This window comes from Lepisma saccharinum, chromosome 27 (assembly GCF_977018435.1).
Source record: "Lepisma saccharinum chromosome 27, izLepSacc3.1, whole genome shotgun sequence".
In the NCBI taxonomy this organism is placed as follows: Eukaryota; Metazoa; Arthropoda; class Insecta; order Zygentoma; family Lepismatidae; genus Lepisma; species Lepisma saccharinum.
This window is the reverse complement of record NC_139255.1, coordinates 39048403-39064162: the sequence shown is the minus strand read 5'-3', so window position 1 is coordinate 39064162 and position 15760 is coordinate 39048403. Positions and strand designations below refer to the sequence as shown.

The 15760-nt window shown below is 39.2% G+C and overlaps 1 protein-coding gene across 8 annotated transcripts in view; it reads left to right on the top strand.

Annotated features, from left to right (window-relative positions):
• Window positions 1-8770: 8770 nt before the first annotated feature.
• The window catches only part of Hasp (Hig-anchoring scaffold protein), a 313203-nt gene continuing 306213 nt past the window's right edge, over window positions 8771-15760 (top strand). For all 8 annotated transcript variants that reach the window (XM_083113343.1, XM_083113347.1, XM_083113346.1 and 5 more), the window contains exon 1: window positions 8771-8873. In XM_083113343.1, the coding sequence (XP_082969469.1) occupies window positions 8834-8873 (40 nt within the window). In that variant the 5' untranslated portion in view covers window positions 8771-8833. The remainder of the gene's footprint in view (window positions 8874-15760) is intronic.

Sequence of the window (15760 nt, the reverse complement as noted above, 5' to 3'; positions counted from 1 at the left end):
CACACACACACACGCGTAAAGAGACAGAGAGAAAGAGAGAGAGATATATACACACGCGTAAAGAGAAAGATACACACGCCCACACATACACGTAGAGAGAGAGAGAGAGAGAGAGAGAATAATAATAATAACAAGAAAAGAGACAGAGAGAAAGAGGGAGAAGATGAAGAAGAATAGAGACAAAAAGAGGGAGAAGGAGAGAGAGACACGAAGAAGAAGAACAAAAGGAAGAAAAGATACAGAGAGAGAGAGAGGAAGAGAAGACGAAGAATATTAAAAGACAGAGAAAGAGAGACAAGGAAGAAGAGTAAGATAAGACAGAGACAAATAGAGAGATACACACGTAGAGGGACAGAGAGAGAGATGAGAAGATGAGAGAGAGAAAAAAAGAAGAAAAGAGACAGAGACACACACACACACTCAATCTAGATAGAAGGGAGTATGATAAGTACACGCAATAAATAAGAATTGTAACTGGGTAAAAGAGATGTCAGGTTACGCAGAGCTTGATCACTGACCACACCGCCACGGAGGTCGGTTGATCATAAATCAATGCGGTTGTTACCGTCGAAGGTCGATGGATTAGTGTCTGCGCGGGAAGGAACGAATCTCGCTAGCCGATACTCCACTTGCGACTCCCTTAACTGATGGATAAAGCAAGGCTGCTTTTATTACACCTTCGGAGATTAGCGTCTTTGCATCCGAGTTTCATTAACCCATTGTACTCCCAGCAAACAATGGTACCTACTCTTGCCTACACATTACAAGCGTAGCCGGTGGCTTTATGCGAGTCTAATGAGATGAGAAAAGAAAGAGGCTCGCTCGCTGGAGCAGCGGCTTTGAATTCCATGCGCTCATAACCGAGAGCCGTGGGGAAAGAGAAAGTATTATTAAAAAAAAAGCGAATGGAAGTCTAGGGCGGACATAAAGAAAGCGAAGCGTTAGGGAAAAAGAACAGAGAAAGAAGACGTGCCGCTCAGAGAAAATGAATAATCTTAAACACGGGGGCGTGGGAGTGCATGCCCCTCCCTCCCCCTAGGGTTCTGTTTTATGAAACGAGATCCCTTTAAAGTTTTCCGGTGAATTCGACGAGAATTGAAAAACAGATAAAAGTATTACAAACGGCAAAGAAAGGTCAATGGTCAAATTTTACAAAACCCTGTACTGTCTGCAAAACTAGCAACGCGTAGGTTGAAAACAGAGGGCGTTGCAATAATCGTGAATATAAACGTTGTAAAAATAGAACAAGAAAAATTGATCAGGTGCGTTTGGCAGGATATTCATGTAACTAAACTTCATTGATAAATTGTGTGGGTACACACTGAACGAAATAGAAATGATTTTTAAGCAATCAGATTAATGTCGTTCCGTTATTTTATGTTTTAGTGAAGGTTGAATAGATTAAATTATCACAAAATTAATTCCGCAAATCGTGATAAGGGTCAACTTGATAGCACGGACTTTTCTTAGGTCTCTATCTGAAAATACGCGCTACGATGTCAGGGGTCCCGGGTTCGAAACCCGGCCTGAACAAGTGTGTTTCATCATACCATCACTCATCCTCATCTTCGCTATTAACCCCACACACAAGTAGAGAGAGAGAGAGAGAGAGAGAGAGAGAGAGCTTTAGCCACGAGCAGTAAAATAAACCAAATGAATCATATTGTAGTATGCGATATAAATGGTTGAACATCACTGCCAGAAAATTCGTTAAGTTCTCTGTTTTTTCTGAAACCACATTCAGGACAAACGTTTGTCAAAGTCAAGTTTAAGTTCACTTTATACTCACATAGGCTATTCTGGAGTACACTTGCGTTTAAGTTGTTATCCAAACCAATGCTCTTGTACCCCAGCGGAAACCAAAGTCAGCAATCTTTCACTACAAGGCGAAGCTTTAGCCACTACATTGTAAGTGTTGAATAATTAGAAGCATTTGATTTATAATAATTATCTGAGCGTTCTGTATTTTGTCTGGTGTGGCTTTGTCACTTTTGTGTTTAGGGGTAAACAATTACGGGGGTAATGATTTCCTAAAGTAGAATTGCCTCACATTGTGTTAATTAGGCTATTACCTTTGAAATGGTAATAATCTGGTGACTTTTTCAGAAGGCAAAAATAATTATAGAGAACTTTTACCAGAGGGGTAATAAAATTTTTACCTTCAGTGTACACTAGTCTTTTTTATGTTTTGCGGGGTAAACATTTGTGATGGAATTAGCTAATACCGGGGAATAAAAATTCCCTGGATAAACCATTCCCTGGGAAACTGACCTCTATGATGGAGTATTTAGTTACATCCTACGCTAACGTGAAGTCGTATGTTAGAATCCTGCGTTATAAACGGATGTGTGTTCGCTATAACATCTGTGTATTGTTGCAACATTCATCCTCATCGTCGTGATGATGCTAGAGATGTAAATGCGACGTAAAATACCCATAATGTTGAAACGTTCTTGTAATTAGACGCGTCGTATTATTATACTATTAATATTAACTTAATAATACTCAGCGATGAACGATGGGACTCGGTGAAGTACACAGACTCCTCTCAGGTACAGGGATAGTGTTAGGCAAAGACAATATTCACAGCACAGAGAAATAAAACCACATTACTGCAGTATGTATAAACTGAAAGGTTTTATTCTTTATTTATTGCAATTATAATGCAAATATACTTGAGACGAAGCGAGGATTTCGCTTTGTCGATGAATTGACTCATCTTTTGATTTGATTTGATTTAGTTTATTTTACTTCGCGTTTTGTGCCTCTTGGCTAATTTGCGAAGATGGGGATGAGTGATGAAATGATGAAATTGATGAATGGACATTCACAAACAACCAAGCCCGACCGGGATTCGAACCCGGGACCCTTGGCGTCGCTAACCACTCGGCCACAGGGTCGGGCAAAAATTGACTCATCTAAAACGCATAAACTCAATGCGTGGCTATCGGCAAGCCTATGATCACATAGACCTAGCTTGCGCCCCGAACTACCATACCAAGATGTATGCACAACACCGAGGAGTTCTTCTTAATTTTAAAAGCTTCGTCGATCCGTGGCGAAAAAGTGTGATGTGATCCTTACGCGATATCCTCGCTTTTACACTATTTTCGAGAACACAGATTCAAGTACAGATGAATCACTCACTATCTACAAAAGGATACTACCAACAAAACTGACATCTATGCATGTTTAGAAATACAAATTCGTATAGTGCACTCTCTCAAACAAAGATACATTAAATTACCCATAATGTAGCATAAAATACAATAAACAATAAACAAAAGATATACATTACAAACAAGGTGCATTATTACATATAATAACAAAGAAATTACGCTTTCCTTCACAAAAATAAATACATTAGTGACATATTTTATACTGGTGACGTCACATAAAAATGTGGATCATATCAATGTGAATGGGGAATGGTATGTGTACTCTTTCTTGACACGGTTCCATCTCGGTAAGATTAACGAAGAGAACAAATAGCCAAAGAGCTAAGGATCGTCATCAAAAAAGAAAAGAAAAGATCTAAGGAAAAAGGTCTGCAGTTTCACTATGCTGTTGTGTAAATTAATTCTACATTGTCAGTTATATACGGAAGGTACTGAAACGAGACAAGAAGGAGACTGAACTCCTGGGAATTTGCCGAGCCGAGAGAAATCTCTGTAAAGTCTAGACGTCTCATTCCAAACTCTGGTAAACAAGTGTGGCAAAATCACACAAAACAAAATTACTTTATTATTCGATGTATTCAGACATACCAACAATGAGCTGGCGACTCCATTTATTTATAGATAGATCACACACTTTGTTTATTTTAGTTGTAAAGTTAATCCATCAGTGACAGCTGTGAAGCGTTGTTGCATCCATTCAGTTTAAAATAACGTTTATAGAGGGTTCGTAGAGTCGAATATTGTCTAGCAAAAAATGTTAGGAAAAGATGCTTACCGTAATGATATGAACGCTCCGAAAGTTTGTGCGGTGACTCACGTCCATGTTGCTTAAACTACAGAGGGTATCTACCAGTCTGGAAAACGTGGGAGTCCTGGAAAAGTCGTGAAAAAGTCAGGAAAAGGTTACCCTTTTTCTGTAAACATCAACACTTTAGTAGCATTGCAGTAAAAGTGGATGTTTTGAACAAACAAACAAAAGAATAGGACAAGCAAGAAACTTAAATTTGTTGTGGATAAACTACACTTCAGTGTGATATACTAGGGAAAATAATCATGTTCTGAATCTAGGTTCTACCACAATAAACGGCTGTTGATATTACCACTTTCGTCTTAGATCTTTGGCGATATTTGATAAATGTAACTATTGCTAATTCTTATTATAATTGTTATGAAATTTTAACTAACTAACTCTCTAGCCTTCTTAAACCCGAATGTTCATGGCTGCAGCAACACAAGCCTTCCATCTGTCCCTATCTTGAGCAAGATCTACATACTCTTTTCCATCCCTACCGATTTCCTTTAGGTCAATCTCAACGTTGCCCCTCCATCTTCGTCTTGGCCTTCCTACAGGTCTCTTACCATCAGGTTTCCCAACAAGAATTCTGTAAACTCCTCTTTCCTCTCCTATTTGTGCCACATGCTCTGCCCATCTAAGTCTTCTTGATTTACAGTATGCGCCAAAATATACAGTACTGAAATTAAAAGACGAACATTACATTCTTCTCATCTGTGAGTTTATTTATCCTGAAAGAAACACTACATGCACACTATTAGCGAGTTATAACTTCCTTTTCACTACTGAGAAAACGAGCGGCTGGAGCTATGCCCCATCGACAAACGCACATGCGCGTTCGAGGTGCGCGAGTTTCAGTACTGCATATTTTGGCGCATACCGTAATTATTCTAATAATATCTGGACATGAATACAAATTATGTAGTTCTAAATTATGTAACCTCCTCCACTCACCTGTCTCCTCATCCCTTTTAGGTCCAAATATTTTTCTAAGGATCTTATTTTCAAATACTCTCAATTTATGTTCCTCTCTCAATGTAAGGGACCAAGTTTCACACTCATATAATATACTACAGGCAAAATTACTGTTTTGTATATTTTAACTTTTAGATTCTTAGATATTAAACGAGAACACAAAAGTTTATGAAGAGAGAAGTAACATGCATTTCCTGAATTCAGCCTACTTTTTATTTCCACTTTAATATAATTTTCACTTGTTAATATTACTCCTAAGGATTTGAATTTGGAAACTGGTTCAAACGCGTTGTTATCAATAATTAGATTTTGATTATTACCTAACACTTGGTTTCGGCCTGTAAGCATATATTTAGTGTTATCTTTGTTAACTTCCAAACCTATCTCTTTAGCAGTTAGAACTTTTAGGAAAAATAATTTTATGTTATTATTGGTAGTCAACACATTTCAAATACTACATACAACTCCCACGACCAACTACTATTTAGTTTCTCTTCGCATTATTACGTTTTCGTGATTTATTGAGTTTTTGTTTCGAGTCTATACACAGATAGATTGGGACTGGACCTACAGTTTAAAGTAGTATCCGAACCACTATGTGCCTTCATCGAGTATCGAACCCGGGATCCCTTGATTACAAGGCGACATCGTGACGTACCTTTAAATGTGAAGTTAAAATTCTGAGACTTCGTTAAGTGGGATTCTAAATGTCAATGTTTAGTTAACATATAGTAACCGTGTTCATGTACACTAATTGCCCTAATGATTTCGTCTGGGAATTGTGTTTTCTGGCCTGCAAAACCTTGGAGAAATCAGGAAACTTTGTTTTTACGAAATTATAAACACCTTGACTACATATCTCGAGGAAACCGAGATGAGAGTTGATGTATCGAGACGAGTTCGAGAACGAACAGGCATTTACAGCGCGAGACGAGACGAAACTTCATCCCTAGTTCCAAAGTCATAGTCGCCAGAACATCGTTAATCTGTAATAGCCCCGTCTATTTGGCTGCACTTTTTGACACTCGGTGCAGTGCAGGTGTATCCAGTGTCAGGGTGGTGCAAGGAATTGACGTTCAACCAACTAGACGGATAGCGGTGTTCAAGTTCAGAAGATTCAACAAATGCCTGTCTCCTGCTTTAAACGGTCATTTGATTAGTTAGCATGCACCACGTGACCATACACCAAACATACACCGGTCCGGAAGGTAGTGCAGACGGTGCAGACACCAAATACACTATTTGACTCCAAATCAACCAACTAGACAACTAGACGCTTCGGTGCAAAGAGAGTCAAAGCGAGTCAAAAAGTGCAGCCAACTGTAACTTGTAACCCAATATGCGCAGATCGCTGCACAGCACTGCCTATTGCGTCATCCTCCCCACCACTCTTCTACGTACTGGTCTGGCCTTGAGAGTACCAGTGGTGCCAACTCAGCAAAATTAAGCTAAAACAAATATGACAAACGATTTTTACTGTGTAGAGTGACGGTGCCGGCTCAATTATATCAGTATATCAGTGGTTCATTTGATTTCATCCGGTCTTTGAAAATGCGTGCGGTGCCCGGATCGTAAACTGTAGTATTACGCACGCTTGTTAAGGTTTATAACGAAGAGAAACTACAGGGCAAATACAAATTTCGTTGGAAATCCTCAGACCATTCCGCTCCCTCCAGGTTGCAACACTGCAAACCAACGTCACCGCGGAGAAGGGCGTGGGGAAATGTGGTGTGAGGTGCGCAACAGCTATTTGCAGCGTCTTGTTTTTGAACTTGTCAAGTTATAGACGGGGCTAATGTTGACTGCCTTGTCCAGAGCACAGTGGAAGGATGAATGATCGTTTGGATAAATGAAGAAAGCGCAGCTGCTTTTTGGAGGCTGGTCTGTTGTCAGCTCTCCGAGATTTGCTCTGCAGGGACTTGTCTTAGAATTTCCAATAGTATATTCAATCCCACTTACAGAAAGAATTAGGTCCACTGGGGGAGTGGATTGTGAGATGTCCTGTTGATTTGACAGCCAACAAGCTTTGGTTGTCGACGACAAAGGAAGGCCAACGTTTGGCTTGAGGTTTCAAATTGTCCAGGGTAAGGAAAAGTGGAAAGTTCCTGTTGCTGACAAGAAACCTACGTGTTTCAAGATGCTCCAGCGTTTACTGTTTAGTAGGATGCAGTGGCGTACGTTGATCTACGAGACCGGGATCAACGTTTAATAATAAAGACGATTGATTGATTTGGTTTACGTGTGTTTTACTTCGGTTTTCTACCACTTTTGGCTAATCGCGAAGATGAGGAGGAATGATGATAATAATGATGAAGGTACACCCACAAAGATTTGATTTTGAGTTTTGTTATCTAGCGTAGTTTTTCTGACAATTTTGTCTAACCGCGACGATGGGGCTTGGAGATTACATTAATGGAGGGACACTCATGACCATACCGGCATTTAAACTCGGGACCCATAATGTTGTAGCGCGCAGTGCTAACCGCGGCAATAATAAAGGCGAAAACATGGTCCTTGGATGGTTACATCCGGATCCTGAAAACTCTAGGTTCCTGGCAATAATGGATCCGGTTACCCGATTTTTTGTTTTGGATCCGGGTACTGGATTTTCGTTTTGTACTCGAGAAACCCACATTTCTGTCATTTTGACCACGTACAGCCAGAAAATGAAATTAATACAATCTAAATTTATTTAAGAGATTCCGTTTTCTTTGCACAGAAACGTTTCTCATAAGGCGCATCTTTCTGGTGAGAATATTGCTTCGAAAACCTGTGGAAACTTCAAAACGTCAATATCTGACAGTACAGGGAATACAGATTGATTGTTGCTGCACAGCTAGGGGTCCCGGGACAAATCTAATAAGAGTAATTCTGTGTGGTTTTTCTCTCATAAGTTTCACTGAGTGCTCATGTAAACTTATAATAGTGAGTAAGTTGGCAAAGTATTGATTTGACTGCGTAAAGAAATGTAAATGAATGTGAAAACATCAAATAGTCAATGCCGCAGCCTTTAGAAGAGTCGATATAACATACAAGAGTCCCGGATTCGATTCTCGTGGGGGCTATTGCACAGTGATTCCGTAGTGTTAGGTACTATACGAGACCTTGAAAACATAAAGCATATAACTCTATAGGTAAATAAATTATTATTAATAATCATATCTAACAGTGGCCTCCCACTATGGACTCTTAATGCTAAGCCTTGCCTAATAATAGAAAGTAACTGTCCTTGCCCCTCCTGTTGCAGCACCCACTCGCCAGTACTGAATAATAATAGGGCTAGTTAGAATTTTGACTACATATTTAAATTACTTTGACTTTGACTTTAATTGATTTTGATCGATAGATTGATTGATTTGCTTTATTCTACTTCGCTTTTGTGTCACTTTTGGCTAATTTACGAAGATATGGATGAGTGATGATATGATGAAATTGATGAATGGACACTCACAAACATTCATCCCCAGGCCTGGATTCGAACCCGGGACCCCTGGTGTCATAGCGCGATGTGCTAACCACTCCGCCACGGGGGCCAGCTAATGGATTTTGACAGATGATCGAAGGTACCTTGTTGGTGACTTCATTATAAAACACAGAATGCATATATTGTATTCGTAATATTGTAAATTAATAAAGAAAACATTTGGTATGAAAATGAATTTAAGTTAAAACTTTAAGTAGGCATATTTCATCGGCTCTTTGAAACTGTGCTAGTCACGAAGAGGGGAGGTGTATAATTATAGGTGAAAGGAGTTATTAATAGATCAATGAGAGTCGGCATTGCATGACGTTCTAATGGAGCTACTTTTCTCTTTGTCTGCAGAATCAGAAATGCCTACGGAAGTGCTCTTCGGACGAGGATTGCAAGAGCAAGAAGAAAAAATGCATGTGTGACGGCGCCTGTGGGATGTCGTGCATAAAACCAGGTAAGTACATGTGCTACTTCTAGCAGCAAACTGTTCAACTTATAGGACAGCCGATACATAGTTAAATTGTCACTGAAACAGCGCGTTCAAGACGCAACAATTGAAACGTGTTGAACACAGGCCCGTAGCAAGAATTGATATCCACGCGTTATCAGGGAGGCTTTGTAAACCCAGTTCAGTATTCAAAGGTTTAGCAGTATAAAATGAAGATAAATTATGTGTGGAAGAGTTATATAAAATTTAGAAATATCATACAAAATACAATTTTTCTACGTCTTTTAAACCATCATTTTTGAATTGTTGACTGCTACTGAAAATATCCCTTACTGCACAAGCCATACTACTTTTGATGATACAGATACTTTTATCATACAAGAAAAAATGCTCAATATTCAATCATAGTGCCTACAGTACATTCCACTCCCGGCGGAAGCAACGAAACTCATCTTCGTTTCGAAAACTTTGGAGCTGTTGACCTTTTGAAATAGATGCGGAGGGAATTTGCATGATGACATTAAAGTCACAGATTTCTGTCTAAACGGGATCGCAACAGGGGCAGAGAAGATACAGTAGACGAACTTGCACGTGTAAATGCCTATTTCCTTCGGAGATGCCAGGAATGTGTTGCAGCAGAGAGACATCATTTTCAACACCTTCTGTAGTCAAGGTTAGTACACAATATGAAAACTGTAATTTTAATAGCTGACTCTACCGACTGTCGCTGACCCGTTCACCGGGAAAGACAAGCGTTGATGCCGGGCAGCTTGCCGCCGAGTCTCGTAGCGAATGCCAGGGAATGCTTTGTATATAAACATGGATGATGCGTGTATGTGTGTGTGTGTGTTTGTTCCGGCATAACTCTCGAACGCCTGGAGCGATTTCAACCAAACTTGGTACACGTATCACTTGAAATCTGGAAAGAAATACTGTGGGGGAAAGACACCCCTGGCACCCCTAGGGGTGGGGGTGGGAGGGGGTGACATGTAAAAATAATAAAGAACGACCGATATTAGTGTAGAGTTCATAGTTTTCGGGGTCGCTAAGATGAATAGTGACACTTCCAATGCCGTTCAACTTCATGACACCCCTGGCACACCTAGAGGATTGGGGTGGCATGTAAAAATAATCGAAAACGACCGATATTAGTGTGGAATACATAGTTTTCTGTGTCGCTAAGATGAATAGTGACACTCCCAATGCCGTTCAACTCCAAGTTCATTTTACACTATAGTTAGAATTAATTATATTCCTGTCTAATAGAAGATTGGGATAAATAAATTCCCGGAAGAAACTGTGCGATCACAATGATGCAAAATATTTTCATAAGGTACTCAAAAATATTGTTTCCACAAATATATTAATAGTTTCTTTATCATTTTCTTAATATAAAATGCAATTTAGAGATCAAGGACTGAAAGGTATTTTTATTTTACGGATGCTTACCAAACCGAATCGAATTTCTTGTCACTTAAATGCTGTAGAAGTATACATTATTCTATGTTTTATCATAACATTACATAAATACCGGCCAGAATGTTCAACCGCTCTTCGATTCTTTCAGCACAAAATACAAATACGTGTTTACACTTATAGTGTCGCTTTCGCTTCATCACAGAATAGTATTTTGTGTCTCCATGCTTTCTTCTAAAGTTCCCTGATAAGTCTATAGTTTTTCTTGAAAGCCTTGAAAGTTATAACCTTGAATTCAAGGGGAAAAATGACACGACCGTTCTGTTCAACGTGTTCTTCTAGATTGATTTGATTGTGGTGGAAACCAATGTGATAGGTCGGTACGGTTCGGCACAGCCTCGAACAAGCCCACAGTTGCAATGGAAAGAGCTCATGAGATGAGGGATGATTGTGGAACGTGGTCTGGATGTTATGGCCGTTCAAGTCAAATAAATAGCCGTTGGGGACAAACGCCTATGTCCAGTTTTAACTGAAGGGTCTAGATAAGACAGTGCCAGGTTACATTTTCGCGTGTTCGAGAAACTGAGATTTTAAGGTCAAACAATCCACAAATGTGTGTTCTTCTGCTGGTCGTGGTTTGCAGTCTAACATAATGCAAAAAACCTGTTTTGATAATATCTGTAACTGACTGCCATGCCATTCATGTTTTGCAAGTGGTAAAAATAATATCCACATTGGGTCTCCTGCCTAAGCCAAATCTATTCGAGTGAAACGAATGATAGAGCGAACCTTCGAATATGCATATAACCATGTGTAATTACTAGGGAGCGGAAGTTGATGAAATGTCATCTTCTTTCTGACATCTCGGACACGATGCCCATTAAATATACACAACATTACACTTCGTCTAGAACCCAAAACTGGTAATTCTAAAGTGCATTTTTCGACATTTCAGGTTTTAGGTCATTTTCCACGATTTCCGGCATTTTCCGGCATTTTTCGCAATATTCGGTGTATTGTTTCGTCACATTTTGTCACTTCTTTCATTTTGGTAATATTCTCGAGTCTATTCACCAAGGTGAATGAAATATATCTCGCAGGATTGCAATTTACGAGCAAAAGAAATGCTGAACTGGTGACAGTCTTTGTTGTGTCGGGGGAAATCACCAGGTGTCCGTCTGAGGCAAACTCAAATTTAAGATCAGATAAGGAGATTGCATTTTGTTTAATTTCCTTTTCATTTACATTTTTAACCCGAAACTAACAAATGTAATGATCATTTTTTGCATTTTTTAGGACATTCTATAGGTCATATACCTATATTTTTTAGATCATTAACTTCGGCTATTGCAATATCGTCCACTGAGAACGCAAATTTTCTACCTCCAAGTTGAAAACGAAGAAATGATTTATCTACGCTTATGCCTGTTGACTAAATAAATTAATATTTATATTTCGGAGATATTTTTGGTTTGTCTCCAAGATTTGGCAGCTGTAAAGTATTGACAACAACGTTCAAATTGGACATAAAGCAAGAGTTGGCAGTGAACAATCATCTGCATATTAAATATTGGCTCTACTTCGCATGCGCAGATCATCTTGCGCCTCCTCACACAATTTTCATGTTTTGAGCTGAAATAACTCATTGCCGATCTCCATTAGCGTATTTACAAACCCTATAGTGCTGCAGAACCTCAAGAAAGATTTGACTTCTGATTGGCTGTCATTTCGGAAGTTAATAGATTACAGTATTCCTTCAAGGTAACGCTAGATGGCACAACAGTGTAGATTTCAGATATCCATCCTAATAAGATATGAAACCCCTTTAAACGGAAGATGATTTTTAGAACATTTTTAGAATTATTGTTTGAAAGAAGGAAAGGCAGAACTCGTCTTGAAGTGAATGGCTAACTACTTATAATCACTGAGAAACATAATTATTGTTCAACAACATTATGCTTCTAATTACTCACTGCTTGCTACATTGTTGTTGTGCAGGACAGAAATTGTATTATTTAGCATAAGTTATAAAATTTCTCCCATAATGCAGAAATTACATTACAAACACTTTCAGAGATATTCAACATTATTATTTTACGTAGGTTTCATTTTGATTTTATCATCAGAAAACATTTTTTCCACACAAATATATATTTCTTAACATTATTTCGACATTTTGATTACAAACTTAGTTGAAATAATCACGAGTATAATTTTTCCATACCTTTCCTGTAAACAAGTAAGCAAGGAACGGTGGACACGGAACATAAACACTTCCGGACGCGCACAGCCAATAAGAAAGCGTTATATACGTTTGGTTCTGCAGCACTCTAGGGTTTGTAAATACGCTCTCCGTTAGTGGTTAGTACTGCTCACTACGATGCCAAAGGTCCCGGGTGCGAATCCAGGTTTGTCCATGGGTGTTTTTTGTGAGTGCTCCTTCATCAACTTTATCATATCATTGCTCATTCTCATCTTTGCGATTAGCCAAAAGTGGCAGAAAAGCGAAGTAAAATAAAGCAAATCAATCATTCAAAGAGCTCATTAGCCCCGCCTACTTCGCTGCACTTTTGACACTAGGTGTAGTGCAGGTATATCCCGGTGTCAGGGTGGTAAAAGGAAATGACGTTCAACCAAATAGACGAATAGCGGTATTCAAGTTCAGAAGATTCAACAAATGCCTGTCTGCTGCTTTAAACGTGCATTTGAAGCACGAACCACGTGATCATACACCACACCGCTCCGGAAAGTAGTGCAAAAGGTGCACACATCAAATGCACTACTTTTGACACCAAATGAGCCAAGTAAAGGAGTCGGTGTTGCTCCGTGTAACCAAGTAGACGCCAAGGTGCAGAGAGAGTCAAAAAGTGCAGCCAACTAGACAGGGCTATTATTTTGAGCTGAAAGAATACATCAACTCACGTAGTGTGAAATGTCTCCTTACTATTTCTCCTAGTTTTGCCTTAATTATCCGATGTATTGGTAGCGGCGTGCCTAGGTTTTTCGAAAGAGAGGAGGTTACGTATACTTTTTAGTAGTTATGACCAGCTTCTTATTGCACTTCCTTTACAATTATTCACTAAGAAATATTGCCCTTCATTAGGACACAAGGCTTGTAACTGAAGTCGGTACATTAACCTAGCAGAAATATATAGATATGGCAGTGGAAGGCTTAAGCCATAAAATTGTAGGTTTAGAAATTATACATAAAAGGCTTGATAGTAAAGAGGTTTATTTAACAACATAATGCCTGAAGGGCTTGAGACTACATAAATAATGATTATAATATGAATATAAATACAATAAATAATAAAGAAACAATTAAATTATCCAATTAAATCTTTACATAATTAAGACTTCCTTACACGTTATTTAACCAAAAAGAGATTATAGTAATTTCATTTTAATATTAATTTCCCCCCAAAAGACCTATCTCTGAATAGAACAAAGAGTGCTGTGCTTTAACTAAAAATCCCAACTAAATACTCTACATAAAAACTTAAAATACTAAACCACTACAAAGCAACCACTACCTGTACTTTGTTCCATTCCGAGATGACCCCTTTCAACACTCAAAGAGAACTCAACTCAACGTGCTTACACCTCTGCTAATCAGTGGGAAGTAAAGTTCCCACACGAGGCTTGCTTTCTTCCGACCTCCGGAATTTCAGCCACGCCCCTTTTTCCAAATTAAAGCCATCTGGTGGCAAACTATATAAACATTTCTCTTTTCACTCGTACACCTTGCATATGGTTATATATTGAGCCCTTATTTTGCCATCTTTTACTGCCCTTGACGTTCCTTTTTTAAGAATACAGGCTCAAATTACGGTAAAGAACCCCACAACCCCCCCTCCACTCATTGGGAACGCCACTCAAGATCAGCAAAAATAGTTTTAAAGCTTTCTGTTATTTCGGTATGGAACCCATAAACCAATTTGCTCCAATTGTGTTCACTGGCGCGTCATAAGGAAATACATCTTAAGCAGCACAATATCGCGTTGTTTACAACCCGAGCATTTTATTTTATTTTTTAACAAAATACGCAATCTCATTCTTTACTGAACGTCTCGCAAAGTGTGGATTTCCTAATTCCATTATAATTGCTAAGCGAGGAATTTCGGCAATCTCTTTGCTGCGGTCAACTACTCCTGCGGTCCTTTTAAGGACCATGCGCCGCTGCTGTCATCTGGCGGAAGAAAGGTAAAGCTAATTGCGTCAATTAAGTCGTGTGCACAGGAGGTGAACAACAGGCCTGCAAACCGCATTTTACATGTCCTTCCTGGAATTTTCCCAGTGGAAAGGGGCGGGGAAGGAAGGAGTGGTTGGGACGAAGGAGAGGAAGCCACTTCAAAGATTCTTGCCAACATTGTCCGTTAAGAGGACGAAGAGAACAAAGAGAAGTCTTGGCAGAGACTAATAATAACCAAGGTTCAACCATTGAGTCTTACATAAGTTAGTCTTACATTTTTATTAGTCTATGGAGTTTTCGTTAAGTACCTTGTTGGAAGAAGATACTTTCTTGGGTTATCATTATGCAGATTTGCGGCTCCGGACCTCTATCTGCAAAGGGGCCTGCGCTGGGAAGTAAAATCGCTCTGAAAAGGGCAAAGAAATGAAAACAACGACATATTTCAAATGTGGTAAAAATAACATCGGCATTCACTAAACATCTGTTATAACTTGGCGTACAGTTATAACAAAAATTATACACACAAACACACTTATATAATCAATGGGTAATTGGGGACTCCTTTAAAGGTTATCGGAGCGTTGTACTGATCACATCACCTCGATTATGGCCGAGATCGTGAATGTATGGTTTTCTAACCCCTATGTGCCTTCACGGCACGGTGTAAGGGACAGGTGTGTGTTTGTGTGTATACTACATGCTTGTTTGAGTTTCTTTCTAAGTTCGATTTATGCACAGAAAGGCTAATCGGGACTAGACCTACAGTTTAAAGTGAGATACATACCCACTATATAACTCCACGGAATATCGAACATGCGGTATGTACAGTCTCCGGCAATAAAATGGGACACTTAGAAACTGCAATGCCCGTTTCTCTGCAAGGACTTATGTGCGTACGGCGATAAGTGGATTTTCTAGCAAATTTTCAATGGCAACTTCTGCCACCGCCGTGGAGATAGGCATAACACATAACGCCTTGCAAGGAAGCGAGTATTTTACAATCTGTGTGTCCCACTTTCCTTGACGCTGACTGTATGTACACACACGCGCGCAGAGATACGGATACAGAAAGAGATAGAAAAATGATACAACAATAGAGTATGGTGGAAGGAGATAGAGAAACAGGAGGAAGAAAAGAGAGACAGAGAAAATACAGAGAGAAATGTAAAGCAGAGGAAGAATGTATGTGGGAAGGAAGCAACAAAGAGAGAGAGAGAGAGAGAGAGAGAGAGAGAGAGAGAGAGAAACATAAAAGAAACACATACAGGGAGGAAATATAGAAAAA